This window comes from Arvicanthis niloticus, chromosome 26 (genome assembly GCF_011762505.2).
Source record: "Arvicanthis niloticus isolate mArvNil1 chromosome 26, mArvNil1.pat.X, whole genome shotgun sequence".
In the NCBI taxonomy this organism is placed as follows: Eukaryota; Metazoa; Chordata; class Mammalia; order Rodentia; family Muridae; genus Arvicanthis; species Arvicanthis niloticus.
The window spans coordinates 1,845,422-1,872,324 of NC_133434.1; the positions used below are offsets into that span (position 1 = coordinate 1,845,422).

General features: G+C 38.7%; 1 protein-coding gene and 1 pseudogene across 2 annotated transcripts in view; one reads left to right on the forward strand and one right to left on the reverse strand.

Moving 5' to 3' along the window:
• Arhgap32 (Rho GTPase activating protein 32) overlaps window positions 1-26,903 on the forward strand; it is a 230,203-nt gene that overhangs the window by 121,948 nt on the left and 81,352 nt on the right. For both annotated transcript variants that reach the window (XM_076924591.1, XM_076924592.1), the window contains 3 exons: window positions 7,234-7,320; window positions 21,762-21,899; window positions 26,034-26,126. In XM_076924591.1, coding sequence (XP_076780706.1) covers window positions 7,234-7,320; window positions 21,762-21,899; window positions 26,034-26,126 — 318 coding nt within the window. The remainder of the gene's footprint in view (window positions 1-7,233; window positions 7,321-21,761; window positions 21,900-26,033; window positions 26,127-26,903) is intronic.
• On the reverse strand, window positions 16,012-16,455 carry LOC143438931 (large ribosomal subunit protein uL15 pseudogene; annotated as a pseudogene).

The window sequence follows — 26,903 nt, forward strand, 5'->3', positions numbered from 1 at the left end:
GCTACCTTGAAACTATCTCTGTCCCCCCCCCCCCCAAAAAAAAAGTCCTCTGGGAAAGAAAGCAATATAGCAATAACCACATGAGAAGAAAATGTATGAATGTTTAGGTATTCAGATGTCTCAGAGGTGATTTCCTGAAGCACTCAGAGGTGTATAAGGCCTATCTTTATTGGAAACTGGAAGGCATGTGGGTATTGAAAGATAAAAGGAGAGATCACCCAGAGAGGAGACAGAAAAGATGAAAGTACCTGCTTGGAAGGTGAAGCACGTGTTTAGAAGACACTTTACTCCTTACTTGGGCCTGTGAAGCTGAATGCACAGAGATAACTCATTGTGCTAAAGCTGCCATTACTTTGGATTCCAGTCACTCATGTATGGGGGTACGGATGGGTATTTAGAATGTTGTTAGGAATTGTACTGGTCTGGTCTAGTAAACGGGAGGTTGTAGGTACTTCAGGACCCATGATCTCACTAGTACCTGGTAGTTGGCTCCATTTCCAGTACCAGGTGTGGTTTCCCTCCTCTTGAGCACATTTTTAACCCAATTAGGGAAGGTCTTGGTTACTGCCAGGATATGAGTTAATATTACCACTTTTGGAATATCTGGCCATACTGGTCATTTTTGTGGTTCATAGGCATCATACCTGGGTAGGGCTATCGATTGCTTCTGTTTGACAGCTCACACAGTGTCTGTTTGCTGGTTTTGTTTTTATTGTTTGGTCCTACATGCTTGCTATTTTTCATAAATATACTTTTTTTCACACCTTCCAAGTTCTGCTTGGGAATGACTGATTTTATTTCTTAGATTTTATTTCCTACCTTTAAAAACTTTATTATACCCCTGTTTTTCTGGTTTGAAAAATACATATTTAAGAATTTAATTTGAATACCTAATTTAAAGTACCAAAAAGAGTACTACTACCTCACCTGCTCCTATCATGCAGCCCCATACTTAGGGTTTTAAACTGTGATTTCTCTAGTGGACTCTTTCTAGTCTTCTGTACTCAGTGCTGTCCAGGGTAACCGTTTCATGGTTTCATCTCCCAAAGGTGGCCACTATTCTTCCTGTACAGTTAAAATTTGCTAGCAAGTGTAAACTCAGTGACTTAATGCCTTCCTCGGCATCTCTGCCTTACTTTGTTCCCTTGGGCTCACTTTTCTTCTCGGGTGCATATTATTAAAACTCACCAGTGAAGCTTTCTTGGTAGAAGCATCGTTTTTTGTTTCAGGAAATGCTTCCTTTTGACTCATGGTTTTGCATGGTAGTTTGGTATGAATAAAATCTTGGTAAATTTGTTTTAGAGCTAGGAGATATTCTTAATCTGCTCCATCTGTTACTGTGAAGCAGTTCAGTGTTCTGTGTTTTCTTAGATGTTGCTGTCTCTAGTAGTCTTACCACCCTCCTGCAGTTCTAGATCTCTTCACAGCAAGGTTTCACTTTGGAATGAAGATTCATTTGGACTTTTCTTGTTGAACTGTTTTAATCAAAACAGATCCTCTCAGGTTTTATAATTTGTGAGTGTATTTATATTGTTTAAATTTCTGAAGGTTACCTTCATGGACTATATTAACAATTTTCATTCATCGCTTTTTAAAATATCTTTCTTTAAACTTTTCGACCCCATTGTAGCTATGTCAGAAATACTTCCTAAGGCTGGATAATATTCATTGTATGAGTGTAAGCCTTGTTCTGCTTATCCATTTACCTACTGACTTATGTTTATATAGCTTCTGTTTTCTTAGTTGTTCCTGAGAGTTTTCTCTCATTGGAGTATTATATACACATGGAGTTTCTGAGTCATGTACTAATCCTGTTTTCCTTAGATGTGGAATGGTATCTCATTTGTAATTTCAATTTGTAACTGTTACTATTGTAGTTCAGATTTCTCTAGTAGTTAGTGGTGTTGAATATCAGTTCATATGCTTACTGGCCATTTGTGTATTTTATTTAGGTAACTATCTCTTTAAATCCTCTCGCTCATTGAGAATTAGTTTATTTTGTCCATACCAATGATGAGTTATAGAACTAATCTGCATATTGTTGATATTGATAGATACTATGGATTATTTACATTTTCCCCATAATATTTATTGCTTTTTCTTCTTTGTATTATTTTGATCCAATTTAAAATTTAAAAAAAAATGTGTGTGTGTATGTGTGTGTATCCTCATGTACATCTGTATCTGTCTGTCTGTCTGCCTGTGAGTATGTGCATATGAATGTAAATACGTGCAGAAGCCAGAGGCATTGGATCCTCTGGAATAAGAGCTACAGGAGGTGGTGAGCTGCCTGTCATGGGTGTTGGGAACTGAACTGAGGGTCTCTGGAAGAGCACTGAGCCGTCTTTCCAGTCACAAAAACATACAGTAGGAAAGGAAGAGACAGCTAATATTTTGTTTTGTTTCAAGGTAAGTTCTCACCATGTACCCCCTAGTTCAGTGGTTTTTAACCTGTATGTCATGACCCCTTTGGAGATTGAACAACCCTTTCTCTGGGATGGCCTAAGACCATTTGAAAATGCAGATATCTATAGTACAATTCTAGCAAAATAACTGTTATAAAGTTGTGAAGTAGAGACAAAAATAAATTTATGGTTGGAGGTCACCACAACACAAGGGTCACAGCATTAGGAAGGTTGAGACCCACTGTCCTGGTTGTCTGGTGCTCTCTATGTATGTAGACCACTCTGACCTCAAATTCAGTTGTGGAATTAAAGACAAACGACACCATGCTTGGCTTGATAATATTTGTAACATAACATTTGTGTATTACATATTCGTTTCTTATGTCACAGTGTATCATACCTAAGAAATGACCTCCAAATCTAATGTGTAAAACCTTTTTGCTCTATTCTTCTAAAATCTTCATGCTTTTTTGGTCTTATTTTAAATTTTTTCATTGAGTTAACTTTTTGTACATAATAGTTAGGTAATGATCTGCCCTCATTCTTTTGTTTTTGTTTTTGTTTTGTTTTGTTTTTTCGAGACAGGGTTTCTCTGTATAGCCCTGGTTGTCCTGGAACTCACTCTGTAGACCAGGCTGGCCTCAAACTCAGAAATCCACCTGCCTCTGCCTCCCAAGTGCTGGGATTAAACGCATGTGCCACCACTGCCAGGCTTTTTTTTTGGTCAGGGATACTGAACACTTTTTTTTTTTTTTTTTTTTTTTTAATATGAGTACATTGTAGCTGTCTTCAGACACACCAGAAGAGGGCATCAGATCCCATTACAGATGGTTGTGAGCCACTATGTGGTTGCTGGGAATTGAACTCAGGACCTCTGGAAGAGCAGAGAGCAGTCAGTGCTCTTAACCACTGAGCCATCTCTCCAGCCCCCATCTGCCCTCATTCTTTTGCATATGGATAACTTGTTTCCCCAGCACTGTTTGTTGAGAACACTTTTCTTTCTCTATTGAATGATCTTGGTGCTCTTGTGAAAATCATTTAACCATATACACCAGGGATGGTTTCTGAGCTCGTTGTTATAGGTCGTTGTTCTGTAATGCCTGCCTTTACACAAGTAACACTACTTCTTTCATTATTACAAGTTACTAGTACGTTTTAAACTCATGAATAATGAGTTTCTTTGATTTTTTTTCTTTTAAATATTGATTTGGCTAAACACTGTCATTGGGAAGTAACAGAGATTGTGTTGACTCTGTATATTGTTTTGGGGGGCAGTTTGAGATCTTTACAATATTAAATTGTCTAATATAGAAACATAAAATGTTTTTCCACTTACATTTTCTTGTTTCCTTAGTGTTTTTTATTTATATTAGTTTCAGATCAATAGTGTAGAAAAGTATTCCTGTAGCAGCTCCATTTTTACTTTGATGTCACAAAATTAAAACAGTAGAAAGAAACACATGAGAAAAAAAATAAAAAGATGACATGTTGGACCAACTTCTTCCTGGCCCTTCAGAACTGGAGCCAATTATATTCAAGTATGGATAAAGAGTCAGTTGTGTCATTTCTGTCAGTGTGTGTTGTTTCTGATTCCTCCTGGAACTGCCCCCAATGTGTCTTATTTGCACACAATATCCTCTGGCATCTAGAGGTTCTTCTGATGAGGAGTGGTTGATGGTTGTTTCAGGATTCCTTGTTTGTGGGTGTCTTTCTGATACATTTAAGATTGTTTGTCCTATGAAAGTTTGACTCTCATATCTCCTATGGGTCCCTTTAAGTTTATATTATTGAGGTTCATGTGCATCTTGGTATTCAACAAATCTGGGAAGTTTTTGATTACTGTGTCCTGAAACTCCATTGCCCTCTTTTCCCTCTTCCTTTTTGGGAATCCCGTCCATATATATTTGTACATTTGATGGCATCCTGTCCTCCACGTGGGTCTGATACTTTTCAGTACTTTAGCCTAGTTCTTTTCTAGCCCTCTGACTTGATCATTTGCATTGTTTTATATTCTAGTTTATTGACTCTTTTCTGCCTTCTCTGATCTGCCTTTGGCTCCTTCGAATAAGTTTTCCATTTTAGTTATACTTTCTTAGCTATGCAATTTGGTTTTGGCTTCTTTTTAAGTTAAAAAAAATCTCCTTATTATGTTTAATTTCATTTATAAAGTGTTTTCGTGACTTTCTTTTCATCTTGCTCTAATTTTCTTGGTATCATTAGCGTAGTTATTTGTCTGGTGTATCTGCCATGAGGTCTTTTTTAAGGGCAATTTTTGCTGATAATTTGGTTCCTTTGCTTCTTTCTTAAAAAAAATAATATATTAGTGTGTTCTCAAAAGGAACAGAACTGATAGAAAGAATATAAATATATATATATATATATACATATATATATATATATATATATATATATATATATATATATATATATATCTCAAAGGGGCATTTTTGCCTTGGCTTACAGGAATGTGGTCTAGATGATGCAGTAGTGGCTGTCTCTCACTGGAAAGGCCAAGCAAGAGCTTGGTAGCTGTCTGTCCTGTGAGGGTGGATACCTTAGCTGTCTCATCTGGTGCTGAAGGTCTGGAGGATTCCTGGAGAGTTGCTGGTCTTCACTCTGCATTGGTTTTCCAAAGAAGTTGGTTTTTTTATTGGAGAAGGAATGCTGTAGCGTTAGGGTAGTAGGCCTTGTCAGCAAGAGTTGGGGTAAGCAGACAAAAAGCAAAGTTCCCTTTCTCCTAGCCTTTTATCTGGGTTGCCACCAGAAGCTGCAGCTCACATTTAGCTTTCCTGCTTCAGATCATCTGGTCAAGACCAGATGACCAGCAGCTTGACTTTTAGTTGATTCCAAATACAGCTAAGTTTACAGCCAAAGTTAGCAAGTTAGCCAACAGAGAGAGAGAGAGAGAGAGAGAGAGAGAGAGGGAGGGAGGGAGGGAGGGAGGGAGGAGGGAGGGAGGGAGGGAGAGAGAGAGAGAGAGAGAGAGAGAGCGAGAGAGAGAGAGAGAGAGAGAGCGCTAGCTTCCTCATTAGTTCCTTTAAATATTTTGATGGTACAGTCTACCCTAGAGATTACTTTCAAGGAAGCTGGAAGATTGCTGAGGTGCTGTCTCTGTTCTTTACTGCCAAGCCACAGTCCTTTGAGTGTAGTGTGTGTGCTCTCCCTGTCTGCTTTCTGGGCTCTTTGCTCCTTCCACTTGCTGCCAGTGTTTTCCTGTGCTTTGTAGCTCAGAGAGTTCCTTCCATTCCAACCTTCCCAAGCCCTGTGGACTAGCTGCGTCATACTCTGGAACAGAATGGACTGTCTTCATTAGCCTCTTTCAGCTTTTCTGTGTCATTGCTGTGGTCTTAGCTGTTGAGTGTCTTGATTGCCTCAGTGGGGTGTTTCTTAGCCCTTCTTGTCTTTTTAACGCTATGCTTCTAGGCTAGAGAGATCCTTGCTTGGAGAAGCCCCCAACTATGCATAGGCCACTCCCCGCTCTGCTTTTCCTAAGTCTTTAATGTTGATTCCATACCCTTGATTCATACTTGTGGGAAGCAGATAATGGTTGGACATCAGTCAGCTCTGCTGCTGTGCCTGGCAACTGCAGTTTGTTACTTTAGTGGCAGAGTCCCAGGATTTGGCTGACTTCTCCCGGTTCTGTCTTAGGAAGTTCCTTGATTCTGTGGCACCTCTGCCAGGCTCCAGGTCCATGTTTGTCTCCTGCTTTAAAGTCTTGTCTCTTTCAGAAATTACTTAGGCTTCTTTTCTTTCTTAAATACTTAATTTTTGAAAACTCCAACTGTGCTATGAAACTGTTATTCATTTTTACCTTGTTGAACAGGGTACCTTTGTAATATCTGAAGATTTTTAATAAATAACTTCCTGTGATGCTCGCTGTTCATGTAGAGGATGTATCTTCGTCAGCAGAGTGCTTCTTTCAGCACACGTGGCATTTGTGAAGGACTTCTTGAATGCCATGTGACTTGAGAATAAGTGTTATGCCCTTTCCCTTTCTCCTTTCCAGATGAGACACTAAATAAGTAAATTATTATTACATGTTACTTGCTGTTACTTTTCAACACAAGGTCATTCTTTGCAGAATAGATGTAATATCATTTCCAAAGTGGAGTCAGGTGTACCACATGAACTCTTGAAACAAATAGAGTACAGAAAAAATAACCATGCTTGTAGCATGATGGATGATAATTTGTAGCCTTGATGCTGGCATAAGATAAAGAGTAATCAAATCTGTAGCCAACTGTTTTGGCTCTATACCACATCTAAAGATGATTCGTTCTCAGCTCTTGCCCATGTGGGCCCAGTATTGCTAATTTTCTGTATTCATCAATAGAAGCTATACATCTGTATTTTTCATGTGAGACCTTACAGTCTCTGCATGCATTCTGCTTATTCAAATAAAATAAAACCCGATGTTCAGAGCCAAACGCTAAGTCTGAAATTAACCATGGATATAGGCTCAACCATTCTCTGCGCAGCCAGTTTGCTTCCCCTACAGTAGTCTGGGGTATTTTTAAACTTGTCTTGGAATCTCTCAGTATGCAGTTTAATGCTTTTGGGCATAATAAATAAAGGGAATGAAGACCTGATTATGTAACAGTATCTTACTTAAGCTTTTATGCAGTTGTGCCAGTTAGATAACAGGCACATAGGGAATTCATGAAAATGTTTTTTTTTCCTCTTTAATTCTAAATTCTTCATTCACCTGCTTTAAGCTATAGACTTATAAGGCACATTAGCTTGATGTCAGGGTTCAAGTATTGCTGTATGTTTACTTTATTATCATTCATGAATCATGACTTGCTTGTCCCTTTCTTCTGTGACACAGCTTTCACTATCAGAAGAACAGAATGAAGTAATGAAAAATGGCTGTGAATCTAAAGAGCTGGTCTACCTCGTGCAGATTGCCTGTCAGGTAATTGTGAGGCTGCACCCTCTACACAGAGTTAATTGTCGAGAGTGACTGACCATTAAACTGCTTACTATAATATATTTCTCACATTGCTTAAAGGCTTGTAATTGGCAGTAAGACGCTTCTATTGAAATGTACTTGGATTATGAGTAACTATTGCAGCAAAACAAATTGCTATCTTTTAAAAAGTAAGTGCCATTGTGCAGTGCATCACTGAGATTACAGTTGGTGTATTTTCTTGGTACTATGTAGAAATTCCTGAGGCTTTGGAGTACTGAGTTACAGTGACAGTGTTAAAACATGGTGCTTCTTAGCTGCTCATAGACTTCTAGACACTAGAGTGGAAGCCAGGAGCTGAACAGACTCCGTTGAATAGACAACCTTGAGTACAAGATTAGATAAGTGGGTTGTTGATCACATGTCATGAGAGAAGGGACCATTTGTCTCTGACTCAAGTGCCTTTGTGGCAGCAGTTCTCAACCTGTGGGTCACAGCCCCGTAGATGTCCTACATATCAAATATTTATGTTAGGACTCACAACAGTAGCAGAATTACAGTTATGAAGTAACAATGAAATAATTTTATGGTTGGGGTCACAAAAACATAGGAACTGTATTAAATGATCACAGCACTGAGAACAGCTGCTGCATGGTGTAACAAGATGTGTGCACGGTTTGGCAGCTTGCTGTTTTTTGACTGTTCATGTGATGTTATTCACCTTGACTTGTTTATTCATCATGAGATTTAAAATACACCATTTTAAACTGGTAATTCCTTCATCCAGCAAACACTGAGCATGTCTCACAACACTTGTTCTACACTCATGGAGCCTGCTGCCCATTAGTGAGTTGGTTATTCCAAAGCAAATGTTTTAGAAGGAGACTTTATTTTGTACACAATTTTTAGTTTTGGGGAGAAAATACAGAATTTCTATATTTTTTTTAAAAACAGAATAATCATGTTCATGAAGTTAAAAGTAAGTCTGGAAAACTCTGTTGCTCATATCATATGAGGAATATGTAAATTTTTAGTTTTGGTTTTAAAAAGAAATTTTAAAATTAAGTACTTTTAGTTTTAGGCATTAATGTAGATTAGGGAATACAGTTCAGCTTGTATATAATTAAGATGTGTTCTATTGCATGTCATCACAGTTTCAGGGAGGAACAGTGCAGTTCTAAGTTCTGTGTAATGTTTTATAACATGCTTTTGTTTGGAGAGGTACTTTTTTATTTCAGTGTTTTGATAATAGATAAGACATGATCATTTGCATTTGATGCCTTTTCTCTTTTAGGGGATAGAAGCAGAAAACACTTAGTGATACACAAACTAAAGGGTTTGGAACCTCCATCTCTTACTCTTCCCTTAAGTGGATAGATGACACAGATGCAGCCTGTGCATTTGAGACTGGGTCCAAAATGGCCTTTGCTCCAGACCTGTTCATGACTGTATACTTTTAAAGTTTACTGAGCACATGTGTGTACACATGCACACACACATGCATACATGCACAGGAGCACATGCGAATGCACCAATGTTTAATCTTGGTGATTTTTGTAGCTCAAACCAGGACATTACATTTATTTTTGGTTGTGAGGCAGAATGTGAATGGCTAGCATCAGGTGATATATGGGACCTGGTAAAAGAGAAGGAAGAAAAAAAAGCAAAATCAGGAAACTCTCAGATAGGCCTTTGCTGATTTGAAGTTTGATCATATTAAGAGAAATGGTAAGCTGATTTTTATGAGCAAATATTAAATATTTTTCTATTAAGCTAATATTACTAATAGATGGATAGAAATCTCATGTTCTTTTTCCATAAAACATGGTTTGTATGTCTGGAATGAAGTTTTCCTCTGCAGTCTAAGACATTTAGCATCTTTTCTTATCATTAGCCACACTTCAGATGCATAATTGTTATGTGATTCTGCTTCCATGTATTATTGACCTAGATGTTGAATAGTTTCTTTGTTGTAAATATCCTGTCAAATTGCCTAAAACACTTTGCATCAGTTGTTAATAGTATTGATTACACCAGAGTCATAATTTACTACTTGATAATGATGGCATTCATTTCTTCCTTGACTCACAGTGTGTAATTACTGAAGCCTTCCCATGGCTTAGTTCAATAGTCTCCCCACATATGCCAGCCATAAACTATATTAAATGAGATATTTAAAAAAAAAATAATTGGAAGTCTCACAAAGAAGGAAGCTGAGGCTCACACTAGTAAAGTGGCTGGCTGTCCTGAGCTCTGTGGAGTCCTAGCTGGAGCTGCAGAAGAGTTTAGCTTTCTGATTGCCATCTACCTCCTTGTAGTTTTCATTCTAGAATAGATTGGAGAGATCTATTAGTCTCCAGTAAGATAAGATGGCCAGTTCACATTGTGATTGTTAGTTATAATTGTCCATCTTGAAACAGTCTAGAATCACCTGGGGAAAGAGTGTCAGTGGAGGATTCTCTATGTCAGGTTGCCCTGTGCACATATTTGTTGGGAATTGTCTTGATTAGGTATATTGATGTGGGTAAGACCTAGGCCACCGTGGGCAGTACACTGTGTAAGAGTGTCAGTGGGAAAAGGACTTAGATAATAGGCACCGTGCATTCATCCTCTCTACTCTAACTGTAGATGTGGTATGGCTAGTTGTTTTAAGTTTCTGCTACCCTGCTGTCCCTGCTATGATGGACTGTAACCTGGGATTGAGAGCTAAAAAAGCCCTTTCTGCCCTAAATTGCTTTTTGTAAAGAGTATTTTACCTCAATGACAGGAATGAAACAAAGACTCAATATAATCTGCTTCAGGAGCTATTCATCCATGCATTTTGTAACTCTGCTAACTTCTACATCTTACCAATATATAATTAAAATTCTTCTTAAAATAAGTGATTTTATATGCTTTTGAATGAATCACATGTATGTCTGCTGCCCTTGGAGGTCACAAGAGGGGTCTGAGTCCCCAGGACCTGTGTTACAAATGGTTGCATGCTGCTACATGGGTGCTGGAGTCTGAATGAGCAGGCAGTGAGCCATCTGTCCAGCCTTAAGTTCTTTTTATTTATTTAAAATTCTTGATCTGTTGTCTTACATTTTTCTCTTGTTTTGCTGGCTCAGATGGCAACAAATTAAATGGACAAATGTTTCTTTTCTGTAGGTTGTGATGCTAATTTCTTTGAACCTTGTAAATGTATCTTGCCTGCCATTTACAATTTTTATTTCTTTTAAAATTATGAGTCTAGAAATTTAAACTGTGTATTTCAAACAGAATGAACCAAAATTTATTTGGCATTTTTTGATGAGCTATGTGCTTACAGCCATAGGACATATACTATGTTATTTAACTCTTACCACAGCTCTGTGAGGTAGATGGTCTCAATTCTGTCTTTTAAGTGATGATGGAACAAAGACTTGGGGATGGGGTGGGCAGAGGGGAACAAAACTCTCAAAGGAACAAAGGCTCTAAGGAAGACTCTAAGACCAGACTAGCTGCTTGAAAGAGTGTTTATGTCTACTTATGGATCTGGACAGAACTCTCCAACCTGTTGAGCTGTCTGTAGACTATGCAGTCTGCTCTAGGTTCCCAGCTTTGTGAGCTGTCACCTCTCCTGGGGTGGGCCTTGGTTATGCAACTGTTTTTGAGTCATTACTGCACCAATAAAACTCATTGGTTCACCCAGCTGGAGTTTGGTGTTATCTGTACTTTGGTCTGTTGTGGAATCTCTCTGTCTGGGGTGAGTAGATGTGTCTGTGTTGTGACTCCCTAGGAGAAGTTTTGTCACATAGCAGCAGAACACGTGTTCTCCATCCCTCTCATCTACATGCAAACTGACACGTGTTACCTTCTAGAGCCCTCAAGGAAGATAGCCCAGGGTATCTGGGTGCAGGTTTAGGTAGATAAAGTACAGCTTTCATGATACAAAAATATTAGCGGACTGTCTAATATGGACACAAAGCAAGTACAACAGACAACAGGTACCAGTCAAACAAATCTAATTTAGCTGATAAGGTGAACAAATGTCTGCTGAGTATTAACCATAGGAAAAGTACTTCCAGAGGCTATGAAGACGAGGCCATTGATCGCCTAGTCCTCTTTTCCTCTTACTAACATCATCTGAAGTTCCCTTAGCTAATGTGTGCCTAAGATCTTCCCTCTCAAATCTTTTCATATCTTTTGTGAACAAACACACCAGCTACCTTGGAAGAGGAAGCACTGTCCTCTTGTCTTTGTGTATTTCTGAGGATGGGGCATCTTCTGAAAATGATGCTCCTTTTATGTCTATTTCTTGCATTTCTTAAGAAAAACCCCAAACTTGAATTATTTTAAAGTTTGTAAAACTGAATAATAACCTTGGAAAAGTTTTAGGGAAAATATGAAGAAAACTTTACTATCTTCTATGTTGAAAGTTGAATAACTTTTTTTTTTGTTTTTTTGTTTTTTGCTTTTTTTTGAATAACTTTTAAAAGGTCAAAATTCAGTAAACAAAGACATCAAGTATAGATAGTTCCACTACATGGAATGAAGCATTTGTAGGTATAATATCAGTGTTGTTTACTGTCCGTGGATAGCCCCAGCCTTGTATTTTGATGCTAATTCTACTTTCCTGGGAGGGGCTGCAGTGGAGGAGTGAATCTGTACACAGGTGACTTCTATTTGAACCTTCTGCCCACCATACTTTGTAAAATAAAGGCTAGAGCCAGTGATTGGGCAGAAAAGGGGAGGTGGAGAAATAAAAGGGAGGGAGAGAGGGAAAGGGGGGAGGGAGGACGACTGAAGAGGAAGACAAGGAGCAGGAGGTGGAAGGACAAGCTGACTTGGAAAACCCACAAGTTATAAGGGTCTCATAGCTGGGGAATAGAGTAGTGTAGTGGTGAATCTGCCCAATCTAGGCGTGCAGGTTATATTCATAATTGTTGAGTTGTGTTTTCATTGACTGGTCCTATTTGGATTGGAGATTTACCGCAACAGTTTAGGTATAAAAGCTTTTGTTTTTTCATTATTACATTCTTAAGCAAGTCAGTATCAGTTTTAAAGTAACAAATTTAAACATACGTATTCTAACATTTCCTCATGGAAAATCCTGTTTTGTCTCTTCTAAAGTATAGCTTCCTTGGTTGAAGGGTAATTGTATGTAATATGTTATTATTCTATTGCTTTAGAGTAGATGATACTAAAAATTCTATTTATTGGTCTATCTATCTATCTATCTTATTTTTTTTTAATTATCTCGTATATTACACCTGGACTACAGTTTTCTCGCCCTCTCCTTCCCCCAGTATCTTTCCCCTAACCTCCTTTTTCTCCCAGATCCACCCTGACTCTCTGCACAGAAAAGAGCAGTCCTCCCATAAACACCAACCAAACACAGCATAACAGCCTACAATAAGACCAGGCACATACCATCACATCAAAGCTGGAAGAGGCAATGTAGTAGGAGGAAGAGGGTCCCACAAGTAGGCAGAAGAATCAGGGACAGCCCCATTTCCTGCTTAAGGTTCCCATAAGCACACCAAGCTACTCAGACTTAATACAATATGCAGAGGACCTAGGTCAGACTCATAGGCTTCCTGATCTCTGTAAATCCCCCATGAGTCCTGGTCACTTGATTCTATGAGCCCTGTTTCCCTGGTGTCCCTGAACCTTCTGGTTCCGCTTTCATTCCTTCCCCTCTTACAGGACTTCCTAAGCTCCGCCTAATGCTTGGTTATGGTGCTCCCATCAGTTGTTTGATGAAGTCTCTCTGTTCTCTTTGATGATGATTCTGCTAGGCTCTGGTCCTAGAACACTTTTCAGATAGGGCAGTCTGTAGGTCAAAGATTTGGTGACTGGGTTGGTGTTCTAGTCCCTCCACTTGACACCTTGCCTGGTTAAAGACGATGGGAGGTTCAGGCCTTGTGTCCTCACCACTAGCAGTCATTCCTAGCGTTACTCTTGTATGTCCCGTGGAGTTTCCACTGTACTAGGTAGGTTTCCAGCTCGCCTCTCAATTCCAGTTCTTTTTCCCAGCATTCTCCTCCCTCCCCTGATCCCTCCTGTTCCCAACCCAATTCATTCCCAGTCCATCTGTGAAATCTATTTATTTTTTTCTTCCCAGGGAGATCCTTGTGTCCTCTCTGAAGTACTTCTTGTTACTTACTCTCTCTGGGCCCGTGGACCATAGCTTGATTATCTTTTACTTTATAGCTAATAGCAGCTTACAAGTGAGTACATACCACGTTTGTCTTTCTGGGTCTGGTTATCTCACTTAGGATGATTTTTTTTTTTCTCATTTCATTTATTTGCCTGCAAACTTCTTGATGTCATTGTTTTTAACATTGGAGTAGTACTCCATTTTGTAAATGTACCACATTTTTTTTTTATCCATTCTTCAATTGAGGGACATCTAGATTATTTCCAGTTTCTGGCTATTATGAATAAAGCTACTATGAACATAGTTGAGCAGGTGTCTTTGTGATAGGATACGGTGTACTTCAGGTATATGCCCAGGAATGACCTTGAGGTAGAGCAATTCCTAGTTTTCTGAGAAACTGCCATATTGATTTCCACAGTGGCTGTACAGGTTTGCACGCCTACTAGCAGTGTAGGAGTGTTCCCCTTGCTCACATCCTCGCCAGCATGAGCTGTCACTTGTGTTTTGGATCTTAGCATTCTGACAGGTGTAAGATGGAATCTAAAAGTCATTTTGATTTGCATTTCCCTGATGACTAAGGATGTTGAACATTTCTTTAAGTGTTTCTCGGCCATTTGATATTCCTCCTTTGATAATTCTCTGTTTAGATCTATATCCCATTTTTAAAAAAATTGAATTAGTTTGTTGATATCTAGTTTCTTGAGTTCTTTATATATTTTGGATATTAGCCATCTGTCAGATGTGGGGTTGGTGAAAATCTTTTCCCATTCTCTGAGCTGTCATTTTGTCCTGCTGATGGTGTTCTTTGCCTTACACAAGCTTTTTAGTTTCATGAGGTCCCATTTATTAATTGTTGATCTTAGTGCCTGTACTATTTGTGTTCTGTTCAGGAAGTTTTCTCCTGTGCCAATGTGTTTAAGGCTATGCCCCACTTTCTTATCTGTCGCATTCTGTTTTTGTTTGTTTGTTTGTTTAGGTCTTCGATCCATGTGGACTTGTGCAAGGTCATAGATATAGATTTATATATATATATTCCTCTACATACTGGCATCCAGTTAGACCAGCACCATTTGTTGAAGATGCTTTCTTTTTTCTATTGTATAATTTTGGCTTTTTAAAATCAAAATTTAGATGTCCATAGGTGTGCAGATTTACCTCTTGGTTTGATTCTGTTGAACAATCCGTTTGTTTTTATGCTAACTCCATGTGGTTTTTATTACCACAGCTCTGTAGTACAGCTTGAAATCAGGCATGGTAATACATCCAGAAGTTCTTTTATTTTCCAGGATTGTTTTACCTATCCTTGATTTTTTTTTTTCCACATGAAGTTGAGTATTGTTCTCTCAAGGTCTGTAAAAAATCATGTTGGAATTTGGATGGAGACTGCATAGAATCTGTAGATTGCTCTTGGTAGGATAGCCATATTTAGTATGAGTATGTGACATCTTTTCATTTTCTAATATCTTCTCCAATTCTTCTTCAAAGCCGTGAAGATTTTATCATATAGGTCTTTCACTTGTTTGATTAGAGTTACTCCAAGATATTTTAGATTATTTGTGGCTATTGTGCAAGGTATTGTTCCCCATTTTTTTTCTCAGCCTGTTTGTCATTTGTGTATAGGAACACTACTGAGTTTTTTGAGTCAATCTTGTATCTTGCCACTTTATTGAAGGTGTTTATCTGCTGTAAAAGTTCCCCAATAGCATTTTTGGGGTTGCTTAATGGTATGATACTATTGTATCATCTGCAAATAGTGATACGTTGACTTCTTCCTTTCCAATTTTTATCCCCTTACCTCCTTTAGTTGTCTTTTTGCTCTATCTAGAACTTCAGGTACTATATTGAGGGTGTGTGTGTATATAGAGAGAGTACATATATAGAGAGTATATATATATTGAGTATGTGTGTGTTTGTATATATATATGGATATGAATATGAGAGAGAGGACAGCCTTGTCTTGTTCCTGAGTTTAGTGGAATTGCTTTGAGTTTCTCTCCATTTAATTTGATGTTAGCTATTGACTTGCTGTAAATTTCCTTTATTATATTGTATCCTGAACTCTCCAAGACTATTGTCATGAAGTGATGGTGGATTTTGTCAAGGGCCTTTTCAGCATTTAATGAGATCATCATGTGTAAGTTTTTTTCTTTCAGTTTATTTATTTAGTGGATTACATTGACAAAAATTTATATCTTGAGTCATCACTGCATCTCTGGGATGAAGCCTACTCAATTATGATAGATGATCTTTTTGATATGTTCTTGGATTCGGTTTGCAAGTATTTTATTGAGTATTTTTGCATCAATGTTCATGAAGAAAATTGGTCTGTGATTTTTTTCTTTGTTGAATCTTTGTGTGGTTTGGGTATCAGGGTGACTGTGGCCTCATAAGATGAATTTTGCGGTGTTCTTTCTGTTTCTATTTTGTGGTATAATTTGAGCAGTATTATTAGTATTAGGACTTCCTTGAAAGTCTAGTAGAATTCTGCACTAAAACCATCTGTGCTTGGACTTGTTTTGGTTAAAAGCCTTTAAAAAAAATGTTAGCATTTAATTAATCCCCACTGGGTGACTTCAAGCCACCAAGACACAGGCACCTCCAACACCCTTAATCTTATCTTCAGCTGTTCTGCAGAAGAATTTGGCCTTCACGATGACAGGTTGCTTAGGGAGTTTGCCCTTCCCCAGAACTTTGTAGTAGCCCCATTGCACTTCAACAATGGGAGTAGCTCCGGGATTGTTTTTTCCTGCCTTGACCTGTGTCTACTTGCTGACCAGTGTCCACAATTCACCCAGGTTGACAGTTGGACAGAAGCTCTAATTCCTCTTTAAGTGGTAATGTCCCATGCCAACTTTCCCAAAGTAACCTGGATGGTATTTGTTGAAATTGATCCTGTGGTGATGCATGCTTCCAGCAGTCCTGCATCGTCCTGGGCACCTGTGGTGCTTACCTATGCAGCTGAAGCCATGGCTCACATGAACCTGGAATTTTGAGGTTTTCCTTAATCTGAATGGCATGGCAGCAGCCAAAAGGAAAGAGCTGGTTAGAAGATTCTAATGACTGTTTCTATTTTCTAGGGGTTATAGGTCTATTTAAAGTGTTTCTCTGATCTTGACTTAACTTCAGTAAATGCTCTGTTGAGAAACGTGTCGATTTCTTCTAGGTCTTCTGATTTTGTGCAGTACAGGTTTTGAAGTATGAACTAATGATTTTTTGGATTTCCTTGATGTCTGTTGTTATGTCCCCCATTTCTTTTTGTTAATCTGGATATTTTTTCTCTGATTTTTAGTTAGTTTTGATAAGGGTTTGTCAATTTTGTTGATTTTTCTCAAAGAAACAAATATTTGTTTCATTGATATTTTGTATTGATTCCTGTATTTCTATTTTACTGATCTTAGTTCTAAGTTTGAGTATTTCCTGCTGTCTACTCCTCTTGGGTGTGTTTGCTTCTTTTTGTTGTAGAGATTTCGGGTGTGCTGTTAAATTCCATGTAAGAAGAGATCCCTCCAGTTTATTTATGAAGGGACTTAGTGCTATGAACTTTCCTCTTAGCACTGCTTTCATTGTGTCCCATAAGTTTGGGTATGTTGTACATTCACTTTCATTGAATTCTAGTAAGTCTTCTTTCTTTCTTATTTCTGCTTTGACTCTGAAGTAGTTCAGTAGGGAGTTGTTGGTTTCCATGAGTTTGTAGGCATTCTGTTGTTTCTGTTGTGGGTATCCAGCTTTAACCCATGTGGTCTGATAGGCTATAGGAGGTTATTTCAACTTCGTTGTACGTGCCGAGACTTGCTTTTTGATTGAGTATGTGGTCAGGTTTTGAGAATGATTTGTGAGGTGCTTATTTCTGTGTATGCATGTGTGCTGACATGAATTTATTTGATAACATGCCCACAGGTGCACACAGAGGCCAGAGGGTATGGGGTTTCCTGAAAGTGGAGTTACAAGCAGTTCACAGCTGCCATGTGAGTGCTGGGAATCAAACTTCAGTTGTGTGGAGGGGCAGTGAGCACTCAGAACTGCTGAGCCATCTCCATCCCAGGCATTAATAATCCTTATTAAAAGATACTAACTACATTTTCACTGAAACTAAAATTCATTCAGATTTATTAGTTTATCTTTTCTGAAGATTAAGTATAAGTATTACAGTAATCTCAGGGTTCTTTTGTGTCACGGTCACAGAGCAGACAGTTGGTTACTAGGGAATGCCTCCCCGTCTCAAAATATCTCCTGTACTCTGTTCCCGTGCTTGACATTCCACCACAGAAATGCATCTCCGCTCAGCTCAGTCCATTTAGCAAACACTGTCACTACCACAGTGGATTGAGTGTTAACATTTGGAGAGCATCTGTGTGTGGACAAAATACGTAGGCAGATTGCCAGCCTTTCAATTTAAACTTCGTACAGCTTCTATGTCATGGGGTAGTATTCCATTTCATAGATGAGTAAACTATTCCTCCCAGGTGTTGAACAATTGAGTCAGGTTCTGTATTGAGAATAGTCTAGCCTATGATTTAGATTGTGTTTCTTTCTTTTTATGAAATTTTATAATTGATAGCAACTGTCATTTTTCAGATTAACTTTCCTGTAATAAAAGAATTCCAAAAAATGGGCAGTGAGTGCTCTCAGAAAGGATAGCAGATATATCCTTTTTCTCAGACTTGTCTAGAATTACTGATAATTGGCATCACTGAATCCTAGTAATTACTTGTTAGTGATAATTAAGATAAGAAGTTAGTAGCAAATTAAAATTGTTAGCAGTATAATGAAGGATTTTGCCTTGATTTTTGTATTGTTCCTTTATAATATTATTAAGCTAAAGTATTCTAATTATTATTTTATTTATATTTCTCAGAAATGGGAAGATTACAAATGTACAAAATAAAGCCTTAACGTTCTAGTTTTACATGTCTGCTCAACATGTAAGGTCTTTAAGAATTTTGCCCAGCAAATCAGAACATATTTAGGATTTTCAAATTATGTGTTACATGCAGTTCTGATTTTAGAAATGAAGAATTGTACAGGAAGGAGTCTTTTTAAAAGGCATTCGAAAGAAGTCCACAGTCATGCAATTAAGAGCTGACAAATCTATAGTAACATATCAATGTCACCCAAAGCCCATAGTCTACAGAGGACTTTACTCTCTGGGTACTGTGTAGCATGGGCTTGGACGAAAATTCAATGGCACAGACCACCATTCATGTGCTCGTTTGTACCTTTCTCTCGGAAACCCTTCACAACACTGAGGGTTTCATTGTCTTCATAGCTTTATCATCTCTAGAATGTCATAGTTGCATCCTCCTCACATGTCCTCAGTTGCTAATAAGCCTTTAAAACTTCCCTGTGTCCAAGGAGATATATATCTTCATATTTGACATATTAACAATTCACATTGATTCTGGAAACTGCAAATGTAAACATTTCAGTAAATAGAATTGCTGTATGTCTAACGGAAGCATTTTCTCATACAGAGCGTGAATTAGTATTTAAGTTTATGGTGTGATTTGAAGCTGGAGGGGCTTCAGTGGTTATCATCATGGGTTGCTTTTCAGAGGACCTGAGTTCAATTCAATTCCCAACACTCAGTACCCAGTGGCTCATCTATCTGTAACTTTAATTCCAAGGAATCTGATGCCTTTTCTTCTGGTTTCCATAGTACCAGACACTCATGTGGTACACTGGCATAGATGCAGGCAAAACACCTGCACACATAAAACAAATGTTTTTAAATGTAAAGAAGTTATGATTCATTGCATCTCATAAAGATAATTGGAAGGAATTTGCCTATACCGATTGAATACTGCCACTGCTTGTGTGTGTGGGGAGCTGCTTCTGTATCTTCTGTGGCTTGAGTGCTCGTGCTTGTGTCTGTTCACACTGAACACTGTTCCTTTGTGTGCCTGCACCAACTGCATTCTGAAAAACACCAATAAAACCAATGAGCTTCCAGTCAGTTTGACTGAAATGGAGAGGTGGAGAAAGGAGACAAACTACTAATATAAGAAATAAATTAGGAACATATCACTAGAGATGACAGGCACCAAAGGAAAGTATGAGCAACCTGGAATCTGTCAAACTCACACAAAGAAATACACAATTTGAGTAGATATATAGCTATTGAAGCTGCTAAATCAATTAGCAGAATTGGCTTTACTAATTTCTGGGTTTCAGTTATGAACGTGTGTTCATAATGGCCAAGAGCAAACATTCTGCAGTCCCTATCCTTTTAAACCTAGTATAGCGTGTTTAATGGTCTGAGAGCAACGTGTTCACCATCCTCTTAAACTTTATACAGTACGTTTTATGTCCCAGAACGTGCATTAAGTGTTTGATGAATCTGAGAAGTACACGTAGTCTGCCTGTATCTACGCGATCATTTATATGCTGGTGACTGAGTCAGCTACTTGCTGATCTGTCCACTGGGGATACAGATACTGTTCAAGTCTCCAACTCTAACAGTAGACTGATCTGTTTTAACCTTGCATTTTTTTCTTTAAATTTTATTTATTTTGTGTGTGTTTTAACTGTGTGTACATATATATGAGAACATCTGGGGCTTTGGAACTAGAGAAACAGACAGTTGTGAGCTGTCATAAGGATGCTGGGAATTGAATCTCGGCCCTCTGAAAGAACAGCCAGTTCTTTTAACTGCTGAGCTATCTTTCTAACCCTTCCCCTAGCATTTCTGTCAGTTTTAAAAAAAGCAGTGTGTGTGTGTGTGTGTTTAGTTATAGGTAAGTGTACAAAGCTCATTACACATTTCATTATATGTTACTTACACAATGGAATAGTATTCCATCTTAAAAGAAACAAGGTTCGTTTTGTAGTGATTTTCATTTTCATGGGTGCTTGGTAATACTATACCAGAATGAACTTAAGACTGAATACTGTTCCATCGTGTGTGTGTGTGTGTGTGTGTGTGTGTGTGTGTGACAGAGAGAGAGAGAGAGAGAGAGAGAGAGAGAGAGAGAGAGAGAGAATGGAATATGTAATGGTACATATCCACACATGGACATTCAAGTTATTTTCTTATGTTGATCTTTAAACAGGAATATATATATTTCTTTGACATATTGATGTCAGTTACCTAAGATATATACCTTGTATTGGGGTTGCTGGATCATATGATAATGTTTTTATGTTGAGGAACTTCCATACTGTTTCTATAATAACTGGACTAATTTATATTCATAGCATGCAAAGATTTCCTTTCCTCATGTTTTCTGCAGTGTTTTACACCTTTAGCCTGCTTAGTGTGATAAACTGAGTGAGGTGATGCCTCTTTGTGGATTTAAATTTGCATTTCACTCACAATTGATGATACTGATAAGTTTTTCATGTACCTGTTGGTTCTTTTGAACCAACTACTTTTGAAAACTGTTTATTTAGGGATAGTGCCTATTTTAAACCAGATTATTACTACACTGCAACTAAGTTGACTTCTTTGTCTCTTCTGAATTTAATGCCTCATCAGAAATGTAGTCATTTTGCTTTTGAGTTTATTCTGTAGTCTTAGTCATACAAGGTTTTGGTGATCATGTAGCAGGGTTTCTAGTCCACAAAGCTGGAGCCCTAAGGCTTTTCTCATCAGGAAGCAGTTTATTTTGTCAACTGGCTTCTAGCACATTGTTATCCAAAAATCTAAGAGCCCTGAATATTGAAGACTCTTTTTTTTTTATTATTTCCAACATAATAGTTACATAGGTTCTGATTAGTGCTCCAAACTCCTGGGCATTAATGAGAACTGCTAGGCTGAGGTGAGAGTGAAGAGAGGCAGCGGGCTGCAGGACAGAGGAGGTCACTTTACCCTTCCATACTGGGGGTGAGCTATTCAGCAGCCTGTGTGCACATATGCAGACATGGACGCTTCCAAATAGCTACTTCCTCTTTTTTCTTTCTCTTCCTTGCCAGGGACCTCCTGCTTCTTCTACCATACTAACTAATCAATAAATTAATTTCATTTTTCTTTGGCTTTAGGAAGTATTCTGTTTAAAGTTATTCAATTGTCCTTTCTGTAGATTTAGAGTTATATGCTATCTTAACACCTGGCAGTTATTTTCAGTGTGTAGCAGTAGACTTTGGAGAATAGTAGGGAGAGGTCAAATGGAGAGTTCCATCATATTTCTAAAGTATTTATCTTTCATTATAATGTAATTTACCGGAGTGTTTGGAGCTGAGCTACTTATCATCTTTAAGTAAATAGAAACTTCTTTTAGGAAATAAAAAAAAATTAATAAATAAGATAACATTAGAAAATAAAGGCATTATTCTTAAGCATTTTGAATAAAATTGAATTTATTGGAACTTTGTTCTCTACTCATAGGGCAAAAGCTGGATTGTTAAACGAAGTTATGAAGATTTTCGGGTACTTGATAAACATCTTCATCTCTGCATTTATGACCGACGATTCTCCCAGCTCTCAGAGCTTCCGCGGTCTGACATCCTTAAGGACAGTCCTGAGGTAATCATTTAGTACCCTGCAGAAATAATAACACATATGAGTTAGATAAGTTTCTGTCAGTGTGGAATACAAGAGCACGTAGGATCTTTCTTGAAATTGCTTATTTCAGGAGAGAGACTTCCTAGGACGTTCAGAAATAGACAAGTGTTAGTGACTATTTTGTAACACTCGAAAGCCTCATGAGGATGGTAATGTACGTAGCCAGTATTATGTATTATTATGTATATACGCACTAGCAGATCATTCTTCCAGGGAATGTGAAAATATGAAAGCCAAAGAGACGAGAAGTGTACATAGCTAGTTGTTGCGGCCCGAGCTGCCCCATGTTGGGCGCCAAAAATGTTGAGGACCACACTGCCCCACGTTTGGGGGCCAAAATGTCACGGACTGCTCTGTCAATGTTGGAACCCGCTCTGCCAAAAGCCTTGGGGGCTAAATTGTTAGAGCCCGCACTGCCCCAAGCTGCTCCAGTCTGCAGGTTGGGGTTCAGCAAGAGAGAGTGGGGACTGACACGAAGAATGGAGACCAAACAGAATGTGATTCAATCCTGTTTATTCTTCAGTCTCTCTTTTTCTCTCTAAGTCCGTAGTTCCAAGACCCAAGTTCCAAGTCCCTAGTTCCTAGTACCAAGTGTCTAATCCTAGTTGCCTGTCTTGACAAGTGCCTACTACTTTCTTCTGTCTGCCTCTTGCCTTTTATATGTCTCACTTCTAAGCCACTCCTTTAAGTTTCGCCTTTAAGTCACACCTTTAGGTCTTATCTCTAAATCACACCTTTAAGTCTCACACACCCAAGGGAAAATCCTGGATATCTAAAACAAGATGTTATCAGAGTGTGCTCAGCTGTTGTAGGCTGTTGGAAACAAATCTCTTGTCAGGGTATGTGGCACGGATGATGGCCGCCTTCTGTCGGCTCCCCATAACTAGTGAGCTCTGTGCTGGCACAGTGCTCCTGAGCTGGCTTTGATACCGGCTGGGCCTGTGCACTCACTTTCACTTCATGTCTAAAAACATAAAACAACTTTAACCACTCATATAAAGAAGAAATTCTTCATCATGTCAATAATAAAAATACAATTAGAATAAGAAATTATGAGTAATATTTGGAAGTGAATGAGATACATTTTATGGGAAAACAAAATATAGCCATAACCCTTGTATAGGCTATTTGCAGAACAGGATGAGTAGAAATCTTCCACACAAGCAGTGAGTAAACAGAGCACCTGCGGACACAGTGGGAGGCCTCTGAACATAAGACTATTTACTTCTGAGGGAGAGTCAGCCCGTGAAACAAGAGCTTTGTAAAATAAAATAATCAGATCTTGGAGAGAAAATATCATGTACATTAATATAGCAGACCTGAATAACTGGACTACCACATAGAGGAGGGAGCTACAGAGAATTAGTGGGCTGGGATACCATGTCATAAGCATATAGCCCCTGAAAGGAATTTAAGTAGTTGTGAGAAGATGCTTGAAATTGTAGAAAATAGGTACAGAGCAGTCTTTACTCATAGGAGTTATAGGAGAAGACGGGATGTAAGGGAATAATTTAAAATTAATATAATAAACTTGTTAGAGCTAAAGAAAGTAATGGTTTCCCTTTCAAGGGGCCCATTAAACTTTACCATACAGCTGAGTGAAAATCCTTTCGTGTCTTAGTCATTCTTCTGTTGCTGTGACAGGAAACCCTAAAGGAAGCAGCCTAAGAGAGAAAGGATTTACATAGGCTTCCCCTTTCAGAGATACAGCTTCTCATGTCAAGAAGACATGGCAGCATGGCAGGTGGCAGAAGCAAGTGGCTGGTTGGTCACTCTGCATTCAGAGGGTGAGCAGGAAGTAGATCTGGGTTATAAAGCCTCACAGTCCACACTCCCAGTGGCCCATTCATTAGGCAAGGCTCCACCTCTTGAAGGTTCCACAAGCTTTCCAGGTAGCACCACTGTCTGGGAATCAAGTTTTAAAGCACATTATAATATGGCAGACAGTTTATATTCAAGCCAACAACATTCTGCCCTTGTCCCTGTAGTTTCATAGTCATCGCTCTTTGCAAAATTCATTTGGTCTAAATTGAGAAGTTCCCATATCCTTTCACAAAACCAACATTTTTCAAATGCCCAATTTATTTTCTGAGACTCATGGTATTCTCTGAAGTGTGATGCTTTGTAAACTGTAAAATCAAAACTCAAATTGACATATTTCTAACATACAATGTCACAGAGTAACATACGTATTTCACAGGGGAATGGGGCAGAGCAAAGAAAGACTTGACCAAAGCAAGACTAAAATCCAACAGAGAAAATCCTAAATCCTGTAGCTCGATATCTAGGTAATGGGATCCCCTTAGTTACAGAGGATTAGGCAGCCCTACCCTTCTAGCTCGCCTGCCTACAACAGGCATGCCTTTTCTTCTGAGCTGGCTCTCTACTTCATGAATGCAGGTTTTTTAAGTGGACATCCCATGGTTCTGGCTTCTCAGCATATATTGTATATGATAGAATAAATATATAGCCTTTATTTCCCCTTTCCCCTTCCTCATACCCTCCAAAAGATACCCCTCTTTGTCTTTTTTTTTTTTTTTGGGGGGGGGGGGAACCCACTAAGTCCAGTCAGTGTTGCTTCTGTGCATGTGAGTGTGTAGCCGTCCACTAGAACACTGGAAGCCTACTGTTGACCATACCCTCCAAGCAGAATGATCCCCACCCCTATATCTACCAATTACAATTGTTCTCAGTAAAGAGTGGGGCCTGGACTTTGTCTTTCCCATCTATGCTGGAATCTTGGGTAGTTTGATTTTGTGTGGGTCTTGTACAAGTACCCACAGCTAGTGTGGTGAACGCAGTGACCACTTCCTGTCTGGAGGACAGTATTTCATAGCACTCCTCCCTGTCCTCTAGCATTTACACTCTGTCTGTTTCCCCTTCCAAGCTTTTCTCTGAGCCTTCAAGGGCGTGGGCTGGAGATACTTGATAAAGATGTCTCCCTTAGTGCTGAACAGTCTGATGCATCATCTTCTTAACAGACCACTGCCTGCGTTGCCTACTGCCCACTGTGCTCTCCATCCCCACCCCAAAGCTCTGTAATCAATGTCAGGAGCACTGCCCCTCAGCCATGGGTATTCACATAAATACTTAGAAGACAATTTGACAGGTGTCACGAGTATTTGGCAAAATAGCCGTAACACATTCTATCCCAGGGCTGGTGACTTTCTAAGCCATGTGTAGGCTTTTGACACAGGATTTCTCTACCACACATGAAATTCTCTCCTATGGAGAATACAACAAATCTAATCAAAAAGTGCTTAGCTATTCCATAACAGCTGTATCTCTATTGAACTGATGGGCACTTCTTACCTGGCATGTTGGTATTGTTTCATGCAAAGACCAGCTCTGAGTAAGACCAGTAATATCTTTTCTCCATTGATCTCACACACCACCCAGGCCTGTATAGCACTTTCCAGCAGCACTGTGAAAGTTAGCCAACAAGGAAGAGAGTTCCTGGCTGGTTTCAAATTGGTTTATGCATGTCTGACCACAGTTTAGCAGTGTCTATGAGTTTTACTGTGGGGTGGGATCACAGGACTATGCCCACTCCTGCATATCTCTGTGCTATGGAGATTATAGCCAGAGGAAGTAAAGAGAAGCACAGGGAAATTTTGGCAGAAAAGCCACGGATGTGTCTTTTAATAAACACCTTTTGTGTTTTGTATTTTCAGTACAAAGTACAAAACGAAAGTCATAAAATTAGAAGCTGTAGAATACGGCCTTTGTTGATGAGGTATTAAAAGCTAAAAAAATCCCACATTAGGCAGTAGCTGAATTCCTCTGTAAAAAGTGCCATGGTTTCAGAGGTAATCTTCCATAACTTCAGGGACGAGTTCTTTAGAGCTGTTATTTTTGGTATTTGAGATGGGGTCTCACTTGGCAGTCCTGGCTAGCCTCACACAGATCCTCTTGCCCCTGCCTCGAGTGTTGGGATTAAAGGTGTCTGCCACCATGCCTACCTGACAAAATTATTAAAAGCCTAAAGATCTGTAGGTTTTTGGTTTTTTCCTCTCAGAATTAACCAATCTGTGTGAGAGTTTCTAAAGCAGAGAGTTGCTCTTCCCTCTGGCTACAGTGAGTGTCTCTTTTCAGTCGGTTACCCAGATGCTTACTGCTTACCTGTCGCGCCTTTCAACTATTGCTGGCAACAAGATCAACTGCGGGCCTGCCCTTACCTGGATGGAGGTATTTGTTCTGATGAAAGTTTATTCTAAAATTATTTGCTTAAGGAATTTATTAGTAAGTTGATTGTAGATGAGTTTCACAAATAAAGAAACAAAGAATGTTCTCATTGTCCAGGAGGATTGATAACTGATATTTTAATTTTAATTCGAATGTGTATGGGTGTTTTAGCTGCATGTATGCCTGTGTGCTCTTTATGTGCTTACTGCCCCAGATGGCCAGAGGACAGCTTCGGATGCCCTGGACCTGAAGTTCCACTGGTGTGAGCCACCCTGTGGTGCTGGCAATCAGTTCTTACAAGAGCAGCTGCTGCTCTTAAAGGCTGAGTCATCTCTCCAGGGTGATAGCTGATACTTAGATAGTAAATCTTTCTCTTTAATTTTCAAAAGACAGTTTTAACATCTTTTATAAATCTGGAGACGTCTATTATCTTGGTATACATTTAGTAAGCTATTTGTTTTTTCATTTGTTTAATAATTGAAAATATTTTTTGGTTATTTATGAACAAATAACACCCTTCTAGAGGTGCCAATTTAAGAGTGCCTCAGGATATTTACTGTGAATTTGTGTATGTAGAATTATATTTATTCTTTCTTCTCTGTAAAAATTGAGATACTGCCTGGAGGGTAAGAGAAGCCAGGCCTACTTGCACTAAGATGGTGACTTGGCCATTAGTGCTTGAGTGATCTTAGAAAAGTAATCTAATTTCTCTTAAATTACATAACTTTCTCCAGTTTGTCATCTTTATCTTTAGGTAAAGTTAATGATAGTGCATTTTGG